Source organism: Phocoena sinus, chromosome 2 (assembly GCF_008692025.1).
Source record: "Phocoena sinus isolate mPhoSin1 chromosome 2, mPhoSin1.pri, whole genome shotgun sequence".
NCBI lineage: Eukaryota > Metazoa > Chordata > Mammalia > Artiodactyla > Phocoenidae > Phocoena > Phocoena sinus.
The window spans coordinates 32,397,826-32,411,330 of record NC_045764.1 but is presented as its reverse complement, the minus strand read 5'-3'; the positions used below and the strand labels follow the sequence as shown (position 1 = coordinate 32,411,330).

General features: G+C 57.1%; 1 protein-coding gene across 4 annotated transcripts in view; it reads left to right on the top strand.

Moving 5' to 3' along the window:
• The window catches only part of RASGRF1 (Ras protein specific guanine nucleotide releasing factor 1), a 107,098-nt gene that overhangs the window by 75,072 nt on the left and 18,521 nt on the right, over positions 1 to 13,505 (top strand). For all 4 annotated transcript variants that reach the window (XM_032623394.1, XM_032623395.1, XM_032623397.1 and 1 more), the window contains 6 exons: positions 1,099 to 1,269; positions 1,827 to 1,933; positions 2,356 to 2,468; positions 5,197 to 5,257; positions 10,489 to 10,592; positions 12,069 to 12,153. In XM_032623394.1, the coding sequence (XP_032479285.1) occupies positions 1,099 to 1,269; positions 1,827 to 1,933; positions 2,356 to 2,468; positions 5,197 to 5,257; positions 10,489 to 10,592; positions 12,069 to 12,153 (641 nt within the window). The remainder of the gene's footprint in view (positions 1 to 1,098; positions 1,270 to 1,826; positions 1,934 to 2,355; positions 2,469 to 5,196; positions 5,258 to 10,488; positions 10,593 to 12,068; positions 12,154 to 13,505) is intronic.

The following is a 13,505-nucleotide window of genomic DNA, read 5'->3' as shown; positions in this document are numbered from 1 at the left end:
GTTTCTGGAGTGAGATTCTGCTACTCTTACTGCTAAAAAAATAATGATTATTATTAATTGCATTGATATTCCGTGGCATATATATTGGGTCGGCCAAAAAATTCATTTGAGTTTTTCCGTAAGATACAGCTTATCACACAATACTAAGTACTTCCTTCTGTGTTATCTCCTTTCATCTTTACATCCACCTTTTGTTTTTTTTTTTTTTTTTTTTTATTTTTTTATTTGTTATTATTAATTTTTTGGCTGTGTTTGGTCTTCGTTTCTGTGCGAGGGCTTTCTCTAGTTGCGGCAAGTGGGGGCCACTCTTCATCGCGGTGTGCGGGCCTCTCACTGTTGTGGCCTCTCTTGTGGAGCACAGGCTCCAGACGCGCAGGCTCAGTAGTTGTGGCTCACGGGCCCAGTTGCTCCGCGGCATGTGGGATCCTCCCAGAGCAGGGCTTGAACCCGTGTCCCCTGCATTGGCAGGCAGACTCTCAACCACTGCGCCACCAGGGAAACCCTACATCCACCTTTTGAAGCAGGTGTTAATATCCCTATTATCCAGAGATTATTTTGACTCAGAGAAGTTAGGTAATTTACCCAAGGCCACACAGCTAGTACAGGGGGTGAGGACTCAGAGTGCAGTGCTCTTTCCACCCCACCGTGCCAGGGAGACCGTCAGTATGAGTTATCCATGTCAGACACTGGACAGGTTATGCGTTCATTCCAAATAGACTGAAAGGGAAAGACAACTCACGATGCTGTCCTCAAGCAGGGCTGTGCCCAGCTGGGCCTAAGAGGTAAAGGGTTTAGAGCTGCAGAGGGATGGAAGGGGCAGAGGGTTGGTGGGACCTTCTCAACTCAGCAGGAGAAACAGAGGGGGGCAGGGGCTTTCCCTACTCTGAGGCAGCCCTGGGGTGACATGGCATGGCATGAGCGTGTCCCTTCCCGGGGACCCCAGCAGGGGAACAGACCCCGCTGCCACCACCTGAAAAGCCGTGGGTGCAGTGAGCACAGCCAGCCCGTCTTGGGCCCCTTCTAGCCTCAGGACCCCTGGTTTCCTGAGCCGAGGGCTGGACCAGGAAGAACTGACAAGTGGTTCCGTGCTCTCCACAGAGTTCCCACTCTTCTCTTATAATAATGGAGTTGTCATGACCTCCTGTCGCGAGCTGGACAGTAACCGCAGTGCCCTGTCAGCAGCCTCCGCCTTTGCCATAGCAACTGCAGGCGCCAACGAGGGCACCCCAAACAAGGAGAAGTACCGGAGGATGTCCTTGGCTAGCGCAGGTACGGGGGATCGCTCACGGCTGGTGATGACAGCCGTGGCCCCGGGGGCTTGTCCCCCTTCGAATGTGGAGCGCCTGCTGCCCCAGGGCTTGTTGTGTGCCGAGCCTCCTGCCTGGAGGACCCTTCCTCCTCACCCACCCCGTCTGCTACTCCAAACCTCTGCTCGGAGTCAAGCCCACTGCCCACGGGAAGCTCGGCCATCCCCACCACCTCCCACTGCCACGACACTGATCCTGCAGAGAAGGGGTCCCGGAGGGCTCTGGTCCAGTGTGGCCCTGTCTGGAGAGGCTGCCAGACGCCTCCAGCAGCCCCTGAAAGGTGCCGAGGTCCGGGAGAGGCGGGACTGTGTCCACAGAGAAGTCGTGACATCCAGTCTCACTGGTCAGAACCTGGGATGGTTGTCACATATTTTCTCATCCCCTGCCCATAGCCCACCCGCCAGCAGCCATGCGGGGCAGCCCGACTTCCCCAGATCTGGGCTCTGAGTCTGGACTAGAGGCCAGTGCTGTTCCTTATCCTCGCGTCCCCACTCTTGCCTCTGCCACATGTGCCGCCAGGCTTTCCCCCCGACCAGAGGAACGGAGACAAGGAGTTTGTGATCCGCAGAGCGGCCACCAATCGCGTCCTGAATGTGCTCCGCCACTGGGTCTCCAAGCACTCTCAGGTGGGTGGGACTAACCCCGGGGGCGGGCTGCTGGGAACCCGAGGCCTCTGACCCCAGGAGCCAGCCACCCTGATATTCTCGGGAGGGCCTGCTCAGATCCCCTACAAGGGGACCTAGGACATTCCAGGGGACGAGGGGCCTCTGCTCTCCACCTCTGTCTACAGCAGGGATACCTCCCAGAGCCTGGCCCAGGGGTGTAGCGGTCAAGATCAAGGGATGGTCCTTGATCTTGCCCAGTGCCTTCTACCTCTGGGTCTGGAGGCTCCACTGACGCCCGGCCAGGCAGCTAGGGAAGAGGGGAGTGAGACGGGCAGCCTGCCGTGGGCAGGAGTCGAACCCTCAGGCTCCTCCTCTGGCCGGGCCGGGACCACCCCAGGGCAGCTGGAACAGTAGCCACAGCCACCCTCCCTTCTTCCCCACAGGACTTTGAGACCAACGACGAGCTCAAATGCAAGGTGATCAGCTTCCTGGAGGAGGTCATGCACGACCCGGAGCTCCTGACCCAGGAGCGGAAGGCTGCAGCCAACATCATCAGGTAAGGGCTGAGGTCGGCCTGCTGGGATGGGGCCCTGTGCTCGGCCTCCGGACGGCTGGCCAGAGGCAGGGAGGCGAGGAGGGACAGTCCCAGGCCGCAGGACTGCCTCAGGCAGGTGTGCTGGGAGGATCTCGGGGCAGCCGGGCTCTGGAGTGGGCTATCCATGTGTAGTTCTCCCCTCTGCCTGCCCCCGTCAGGCCTTGAGCCCCTTGAGGCAAGAAGGGTGTCTGCTTCTCCATCCACACCCACTGCGAACACCTGTCTAGCCCATGCCGTCCTGCGTGGTAGCCACTAGCGACATATAGGTGTGAAATCTCAATTAAAATTAAATAAAATTTAAAATTCAGTTCTGGGACTTTCTGGCGGTCCAGTGGTTAGGACTCGGAGCTTTCACTGCAGGGGGCTTGGGTTCCATCCCTCGTCAGGGAAGATCCCACATGCCACCCAGACAAAAAAATATATATATATATCATTAAAAAAAATAAATTAATAAAATTCAGCTCCTTGGTCACACGAGCCACAGGTGGCTGGTGCCTCCATACTGGGCAGCATAAAGAACATTCCCATCGTTGAGGAGGGTCCTGTTGGACAGCACCGGCAAACCCCTGTTTCTAGGTGCTCAGGGAATGTCTGTTGAATTGAGTTAAATTGTCCCCAAACCTGCCCTTTTTCCTCCTGCCCCAGACTGCCTCTCCTGACAGAGGTCAGAGGTCAGGTGGCCCCACGTCCAAGCCCTGCTGGCTCAGACAGTGACTCGCTGTGTGACCTTGGGCAAGCCCCTTCTCTGAACCTCGTTTTTCTCCTCTGTAAAATGGGCGAACAGGGCTTCCCAGGCGGCGCAGTGGTTGAGAGTCCACCTGCCGATGCAGGGGACACAGGGTCGTGCCCCGGTCCGGGAAGATCCCACATGCCACAGAGCGGCTGGGCCCGTGAGCCATGGCCGCTGAGCCTGCGCGTCCGGAGCCTGTGCTCCGCAACGGGGGAGGCCACCATAGTGAGAGGCCCGCGTACCGCAGAAAAAAAAAAAAAACAAAAATAAAATGGGCGAACAACACCCACTTCCAGGGCTGTGGTGAGGCTGTGGTGAGATCGTGCTGATGCCTCTGCAGGTCTTTCAGGGGTGTTGGGCGCAGGCCCCAGTCCATCCACCGCTCCCATCCTGCTGACTCAGGCTGCCCTCCGGCCCTGCCCAGGTGCACGGGCTCGCGGTTAGGCCTCACCTCCTCACCTCTTGCCTGGCTCCGGCTGCCCCTCTCTGTCCCGCGGTCATGGTCTCTGACCCAGACTTACAGCCACTTCCCTGCCGACAACCCAGTCTGCAGTCTTCCTCCAGCCAGACCATCCACTTTGCTTTCCCAAGGCCCGTGCTGCAGGCCCCATCGTTCCTGCAGGCTCAGCGTCCTAGAATCTCTTCCACACCTCCCTGCCTTCAGTACCTGCCCCCTAGACACACACGCACACACACACGCACACGTACGCATACGCGCACACACACATGCACAGAGTCAGCCACCAGGTCCCCCAGGCGCCTCTTCCTGGTTCCCGGGAGGCTTGCAGGGCTGTGCCGGGAACTTGAGCCTATCGGCCAAAGTCCCCCTCGGTCAGGGAGCTTGTGTGGGATGCTGCCGGGGTGCAGGGGAACGAGCCGGCTGTGCTGTTGGGCAGCCCTGGTGTGGACGGTGGACCCACCGAGCCCCAGCTGCGGGTCTGCAGGTGAGATTCCTCTGAGCCACTGCTTCCTCGGAGGGAGAGCGCCAGTGACTCAACCAGGCCCCGCAGCCTCCTGAGTGTCCCCCCAAGCCCCAGCTTGGCTCTCAGGCCCATCCCTGAGATTCACGATCGCTGTCGGAACGAGGGCACAGCACTTTGGCCTGACTCCGAGGGTCCACCCTCATTCCCCACCACTGCTTGGGACCCACTCAGCTGTACTCAGCCGCCCATCAATGGCGCCCCACCTCCGGGCCTTTGGCCCCCACACTGCTGTCTCCCACCATCCTCCGTCTCTCCCGTTTGGATGGCTTCCCAGCCCCTCCTGGCCTCTCTGATCCTCCAGTCCTGAAGCTCCTTCCCCTCCTTCCCTCCATCATCCAATAGGCACGCAGGAGCACGGACCACATGCCCAGCCCCGTGCCGGGTACCAGAGCTACAGGGACAAATCGGACATCACTCTGCCCTCAGGGGCTCCCGGCGGGTCTAGCGGTGGCGGGGGGGTGGGGGGGACAGGCACATACACAGCCGTTTCAACATGGGGAGCCTGAGGCTGAGACCACAGGAAGCCCCAGGGCTGAGGGAGCCCTAGGTGGGGACCTTGCCCAGACAGGGAGCTGAGTCCTGAAGACAGCCCATCAAGAAGTCAGTGACGGGCTTCCCTGGTGGCGCAGTGGTTGGGGGTCCACCTGCCGATGCGGGGGACGCGGGATCCTGCATGCCGCGGAGCGGCTGGGCCCGTGAGCCATGGCTGCTGAGCCTGCGCGTCCGGAGCCTGTGCTCCGCAACGGGAGAGGCCACAACAGTGAGAGGCCCGCGTACCGCAAAAAAAAAAAAAAAAGTCAGTGACAAGAAAGGGGAAAGGGGGCTCCTGGCGCACGCGCACGAAATGGCAGAGCACAGACAGAGAGATGGGGGGCGCCGAGACCGTGGGGCCTTGCGCGATGGGGCGGGGGTGGTGCTGCCCCAAAGGCTGGGGGGACTGAGTGCATGGGGCTCATTGTGCTTTCTCGTCCCATAGGACTCTGACCCAGGATGACCCGGGGGACAGCCAGATCACGCTGGAGGAGCTTACACAGACGGTGAGCCAGGCCTGCCCCCTTGCTCGCTGGCCAAGTCTGTCCTTCCCTGGCCTCCTGGCTCCCAGGATCCCCACCCAGTGACCCCTTGATGGAGCTCAGTCACCCCCTGTATTGGTTTCCTAGAGCTGCCCTAACAAAATACCCCAGACTGGTGACTTAAAATAACAGAATTTTATTCTCTCATAGCTCTGGAGGCAGAAGTCTGAAATTAAGGTGTCGCTGGGGCCATGCTCCATCCAAACGTTCTAGGGGAGGACCCTTCTGGGCCTCTTCCGGCGTCTGGTAGCCCTGGGCGTTGCTTGGCTTGTGGCAGTGAATCTCCCATCACGTGACCATCTTCTTCCTGGGTGTCCCTGCATCCTCTTCCCTCCGTGTATGTCTGTCCCTGTGTCCAAACTTCCCCGTCTTATAAAGACACCAGTCATACTGGATTAGGCCCACTCTTAATGACCTCATCTTACCTGAGCACATCTATAAAGACCTTATTTCCAAATAAGGTCACAGTCACAGGTACCAGGGTTTGGGACTTCAGCATATCTTTTTTTGGGTGGTGGGGAAATTCAACCCATAACACCACCACCTCCATTTTCTTCGTCCTCTGTCTCCCATCCCTCCCCTGACCCCTCAACTCTCTCTGGTCACATTGTCCCTGGAAGGAGGAGGGTAAAAGTCAAGCCTTCAGTGGATGAGCTGCCCCTATGTGCTGGAGCTGTGCTAGAGTCTTAAAGACGCTTATCAATAGTGCTGCAAGTTTATACCATTATCCTCACCTTCCGGAGGAGGCAGCTGAGGCAGGGGTAGGGGCAGCGACCCAGCCCAGGTTATGCTAAGTGACGGAGCTGGTGTTCACACTCAGAACTCATTGCACACGCCACACTGCCTCACCTGGAGGGGACAGGATGCAGTTGGCCACCTGCCTAGAAATGAGGGGACCCCGGGCAGAGCTCACGGTAGCGTTCCATGCCGTGGAAGGGGACGATGGTCTGTGGGCTTCCAGGGCCTGGCTGGGCCCACTTTTATTTCCAGGTTGATGACGTGCCACCACGAGCCACCCCAGAGCCCCAGGCCCCTGCCATCCACCACTGCAGCCAAGGAAGCTCAAAGCCAACTCCAACCTCCCCGGAGGTGGAGACCGCACGGGCCCCTCGGCCCCCGCTGGCTCGCTTCTCAAGCTGGCCGAGTGACGTCCATTCTGTCCCAAGTAGCCAGTGTGAGGACTTGGGCCTCTGGGTTCTGAGCCCGCTGCTCCCCTCTTGTCCCCTCTCCTGACTCCTGGAGCTCATTCTCTCTGCTCGGGGTCGGGTGAGGCCATCCGTGGAACACTGGCACCCTGCCTGCACCTGGCCCCTGAGAGCAGCACTGCAGGCTGGCACCCCAGGAAGCCACATGTGCCCCCCGCAGGGAAGCTCAGGGGAGCAGCTACACTGCTCTTGTTTCCCAATAGGGGCCCGACTGGAATGTTTACCCCTCAAGAGCCTGAGGGCCTCTTGTTCCTTCAGGAAGAGCTGAGGTTCTTCCAGAACAAAGCACTGCCCGCCGAACTGCCCCCGGCCCTGACCTGGTTCCCAGAGGCCAGAGGGCCTGCAAGGGGCACGTCCAGTGTGGAGGAGGCCCCACGGCCTCACCAGAGAGCAGAAGGGCTTCCTGCTGTGACGGCTTTCCAAGCCTCCCCGCAGCACTCAGTGCCCCCGGCCACGCCAGGAGGAAGCAGGGGGAGCCGCCCCTCCTCCTTGCCCAGCACTCCTGCTGGGCCTCCACAGCGCTCAGTGCCCCCGGCCGCGGGGCCACCCCACCCTGGCTCGCAGGCCACTCCCCAGGCCCAGCCCGGCCCTTGGTCCTGACAGTTCAGCCATCCTGGGCCTTCAGGAGCGGGCTGAGCTCCCCGCCTGCCGCCCCTGCTTCAGAGGCTGCGGGCTCCTCCCCATGAGCCTCCTGACCCTGCAGCACGGTGTCCCGGGAGGCACCTGCTGCTCTCGTCCCCACGTCCCCGCTGCCTTCCTGAGAACTTGTCCTCCCCTGCTGGCATCGCGTCCCTCACACCCGGGCTCCTGCATCTGGGCTTCTGCACAGGGCATTCCTGGCCCAGGGCGACTGTGTCGGGGGGATGCATGGACCCTCACCACACACACACACATGCACACACACCACACACACATACCACACACACCACACACCACCACACACACACCACACACACACACACCACACACACACACACCACACACACCACACACACACACCACACACACTACACACACGCACACACACACCACACACACACACCACACACACTACACACACGCACACACACTACACACACACACCACACACCACACACACCACACACCACCACACACACACACCACACACACACCACACACACACCACACACACCACACACACCACACACCACCACACACACACACCACACACCAACACACACACACACCACACACACACACACACCACACACACTACACACACGCACACACACTACACACACACACCACACACACCACACACCACCACACACACACCACACACACTACACACACACCACGCACACACACACACCACACACACACCACACACACACACCACACACACTACACACACCACACACCACACACACACCACACACACTACACACACGCACACACACACCACACACACACACACCACACACACTACACACACGCACAAACACCACCACACACACCACACACCACCACACACACACACCACACACCACCACACACACCACACACCACCACACACACACACCACACACACACCACACACACACCACACACACCACACACACACCACACACACCACACACCACCACACACACACACCACACACCAACACACACACACCACACACACACACCACACACACCACACACACACACACCACACACACACACCACACACACTACACACACGCACACACACACCACACGCACACACACCACACACACACCACACACACCACACACACCACACACACCACACACACGCACACACACCACACACGCACACACACACCACACACACCACACACACGCACACACACACTACACACACACCACACACACGCACACACACACCACACACACACACCACACACACTACACACACGCACACACACTACACACACACACCACACACCACCACACACCACCACACAAACACACCACACACACACCACACACACTACACACACACCACACACACACCACACACACACACTACACACACACCACACACACCACACACCACCACACACACACACCACACACACACTACACACACACCACACACACATACCACACACACACACTACACACACACCACACACACACTACACACACACCACACACACCACACACCACCACACACACACACCACACACACACACTACACACACACCACACATACATACCACACACACCACACACACCACACACACTACACACACACCACACACACACACCACACACACACTACACACACACCACACACACCACACACCACCACACACACACACCACACACACACACTACACACACACCACACACACCACACACACCACACACACTACACACACACCACACACACACACCACACACACACTACACACACACCACACACACATACCACACACACCACACACCAACACACACACACACCACACACACACACCACACACACACCACACACCACACACACACACACCACACACACTACACACACGCACACACACCACACACACACACCACACACACTACACACACGCACACACACTACACACACACCACACACACACACACCACACACACACCACACACACACCACACACCACCACACACACACACCACACACCAACACACACACACACCACACACACACACACACACACACCGCGCAGAGGCTGGAGTAGGAGGCCTTTCCTCGGCTTTCCCGCACTCTGTCCCTGCTCTGGTCCTGTGACTGGAGCTCCTGAAGCCAGGGACGTGTTTTCTGGTCTTTCTGCCTCTGGTGTCTCGCGAGGACCTGGCAGGGCAGTTCTGGATGACTGTTTGCCGAGAAGTGGGAAGGAGAGACTCCGTCCAGGAGGGGGGCTTGTTCCCTTCATTCGGGGTCACCCCACTTTCCTTGTGATCGGTGCAGCTTCCAGGGGCTCAGCTGGCTGGCCGGGCCCTCTGGGCAGGGTAGCTGGCCCCTCTCCTCCCTCGCAGCCCAGTTGGCCCCAAGGGGGAGAACAGGGGCATCCTTGGTCCTGACTCTCTTCCCAAGACTGCACAGTTGTCCCCTCCCCCTATTTTCTCTAGCTCCCTCCAGCCTCTCCCAGATCCAGCAGACTTTCCAGAGGCCTTTGTGCCTTGGGCCTCCTCTTGTCTAATCCCTGCCGTGGGGACACTGGCCCCCTCGCCAGTGCTTGCTGAGGATTTCCCCTGATTGGGGGGCTCAGGTAGTGGTCACCTTTAAGGTGGTGTCCATGGTGGCCCTGGGGGCGGGGGCATGGTACCCAGGGCTAAGGCAGACAGTTGTCTTCTGGGCGCAGGACGGGGGCACTGTCCCAGGAGGCACTCACACCGGTGAGCTCTTCTCTGCTAATGAAGATTAAAAGGAAATTTTATGGGGAATTCCCTGGCGGTCCAGTGGTTAGGGCTACACGCTCTCACTGCCGAGGGCCCGGGTTCAATCCCAGTTGGGGAACTAAGATCCCGTAAATCCTACAAGCTGTACACCATGCAGCACAGCCAAAAAAAAAAAAAAGAAATTTTATGGAGCCAGTTGTGGACCCAGACTGGACCTGAAGGGAGAGACGGGTCACAGCCTGGAGTCAGATGGCCTGGGTTCCGGTCTCAGTCGGCCTGTTTCTGGCTGATTGCCGTGGGCTAGTCATTAATCTCTGGGTGCCTCTGTTGTCTCGTCCATGCTCTGGGGGCAAGTGATGACCAAACGAGTGACCCTGAAGCACAGCACAGGCCTGTGCGTGCACGTATATACACACACACACACACACGGGGCACGACGGACAGTGACTCCCAGCCCCCTCCATCCCGTCCTCATCTCCCCTCGGCAGGTCTGCCGGCGGGGGGCCTCCCCAGTCACGCCCCACCCACCCACTCACCAGAATCGAGGTGGAGATGCCCTCCAAGAAGTGGCCAAAAAGCCAGAAGGTGCCCCTCCTGGACCTAACTGGGACCTTGCTCCTCTCAGGCTGAAGGCGTGAAGGCCGAGCCCTTTGAAAACCACTCAGCCCTGGAGATCGCGGAGCAGCTGACCCTGTTGGACCACCTAGTCTTCAAGAAGATCCCTTATGAGTGAGTGGGTGCAGGTTCAGACACCCCGCCCTTCCTCCTCGGGCACCATCTTTGGCTGAATCCCCATCCCTGAAGCATGCGCAGTAGATTTCCAGAGATGCACGGATTGATTCTCCACAGCTTGACACAAAAATGCATGTGCCGGCAGGGATGAGAGAGGACCCCACCCCCTTTCCTGTCCCCAAATTCCGTCCTTACCTACCAGCTACATGCGCGTGCCCGCGCGCGCACACACGCACACACACTCGCTTTTTCAGAAGCATCTCTAATTCGGCGCTCCTTTCCTGGAGGTCTAGAAAAGGAGTATGTGTTCACGTATGTGCACACGTGAGCAAATGTGCACACACGCATGAGTGTGTGTCGCTGTGTATGTATGTGCAGGGGCAGACGCTGGGGGGACTCTCTGGACTTTGAAGCAGCCCCAAGGCCTGGTTGTTACCTGCTCTGGCCTGTAGTCAATCATCCCCAGCTGCTCGTTGTAACTATACCACCTACATAATTTTGTACCACCCTTTATTCGCCTAACGGTACACCAAAATGGTATCTGTAAAGACACCGTTTTTAATAAGTGCACAGTATTCCCCGGCAGTGCACTAAGCCGTGGGCTTGTTCCCAGTTTTCACTTTTATATTTAAAGCTGGGGTAAACCTCCTTGTAACTAAATATGTCTCTGAATTTCTGACAATTGTCCTAGAATAGTTTCCTGAAATTGGAATCACCGCTTCTGAGGTTATGAATCATTGTAGGACTTTTGATCTCTGCTTTCCAGAAAGGTAGCCCCACCTGGCACACACAGAGGCCCCCACTGACTGGGGCACTACCTCACCTAGACAGAGAGTGTCGACATTTTAGAAACCTGCTGCATCTCCTGCGTGTAGAGACAGCAGTTATTTCTGACAGTAGTTATTGCTCCCTCCTGCCCATGGAACTCTGTCCAGGTCACTCGCACAGTCACTGTCAAATAAGGAGCTTCTCCTGGAGGCCTGGATGGTCTCTGATCCCATGAGGTCACCATTACCAGAGCACGCTGCTGGCTTGGCTTGCGAGCTCCTTTATACTTCCATCTGACCCTTTTTTGTGGCCTTCTGTCCTCCCTGTTCTACAGACCAGCTTCTGCAAGGTGACTTTAAAACGGGAGCTCTCCCATTCAGAAACAAGATCCAAAACAAGATCTGATGTGCCCATCGCACCATATCTCATTTCAGCCTCACGATAACCCTGTAAGAAAAGTATTGTCACTATTCCCGTTTCACAGATGAGGAAACTGAGGCCCCGAGATATCGAGGGCTTACCCAAAGCCACACAGCTGGTACGAGGCAGAGCTAGACCTGACCCCAGGGTCCCTTCCTCTCGAGGGCTCTGCAGAAAGTTACTCCCCAGAAATGACAACTTCAAAAAGCAGAGAACTCAAAGCAAAGAAATCAGCAAGGCAAACCTAACCTCACCCACCCTGGGTTTCTCCCTTTCTTCCTACAGGGAGTTTTTCGGACAAGGATGGATGAAACTGGAAAAGAATGAAAGGACCCCTTATATCATGAAAACCACTAAGCATTTCAATGATGTGAGTATGGGGGTAGGGGAGCGGGTGCAGGGCCTTTCTCTGCAGGTTTCTCTTCGGTGAGACCCTCTGAACGGGCTGTACACCTGGCTAGAACCAGACCACCTGGGTCCTCTCCAGCTCTATGATTCATGGGCATGATAATTTCATTTAAAGCTCACGCCCATCCTAAAAGATGGGGGCTGTTATCACACTTTAGATACAAAGAAACCGAGACTCTGAAGGGCAGACGCCTGAGGTCTCCTGACCAGTGTCTGGTAGCTCGTGGCCTTCCTCTGCTCTACAGCCCCAGCCAGAAGGAAGAAATCTCTCCCGGCAACTTCCCCGCATTTGCCCAAGCTCCAACCCCTGCAGCCGCAGGGACCCATCTACCCCCAGCCTTGTGACAGCCTTGAGGGCATTTGCACTCAGCATCTTCATTCCTCTGTTGATGAATTTAACCATCAACACAAGAGCTTTTGACGGCCGGAAGTGGAGGCATATGAGTCCACTTGTCCTGACCGCCTGGTCAAGGCCGCGTCATGTCACGCACAGCCGGGGGCGGACCTTCGTCCTGGGAAGGTCCTCGGCAGCCTGGAGGAAACAAGGAGGACCCAGGTATTGCAGCTCAGGGGAGGAGCCCGACAGGGAACACAGCCGTAGAATGGAGAGCAGGATGTATAGCAGGAGAGAGGAAGCGATGGATGTGGGCGAGGCCCCAGGAAACACACACAAGGCCTGAGTCGGACGACGCCTGACCCAAAAGTCCAACCACAGCACCAGGCAGCAATAAAAGTCCCTCTCCGGGGACTTCCCTGGTGGTCCAGTGGTTAGGACTCCACACTTCCAATGCGGGGGACGTGGGTTCCATCCCCGGTCGGGGAGCTAAGATCCCACATGCCGCACCGCGCGGCCAAAAATAAAAAGTCCCTCCCTCTCCCCCCGCTCCCACCCCCTCCCCCAGTGTGTGCCCAGGAATCACATAAGTAAAAGGTGAGAATATGAAGTGAGCATTTATTGAATGTTGACCATGTGCCTAGCACTATGCCAAGGGTTTCGTAAGCATCATCTCATTTAATCCTGTTATTCTCATTTTTGTCTAATCCTCTGTTATAGATGAAGAAACCGAGGCTCAAGGAAGTTAAATTTCACCCCCAGTCATCAGCAGGAGAGCCTGCTTTGAACCCACACAATCCACCTCCAGAGGGCTACCCTCATCGCTACCTGGCATTTGGCCATCTCTGTTAAAACCCACCTTTCTTTGTTTTCAGGTACACAGCATGTGTACCTCTTTGAAGGTGATATTCATGGCCTGAAACTCTGTTTCTTAATCTCTCCCTGACACAGGGTTTGGTTTTGTTTTGTTTTTGCTCTTT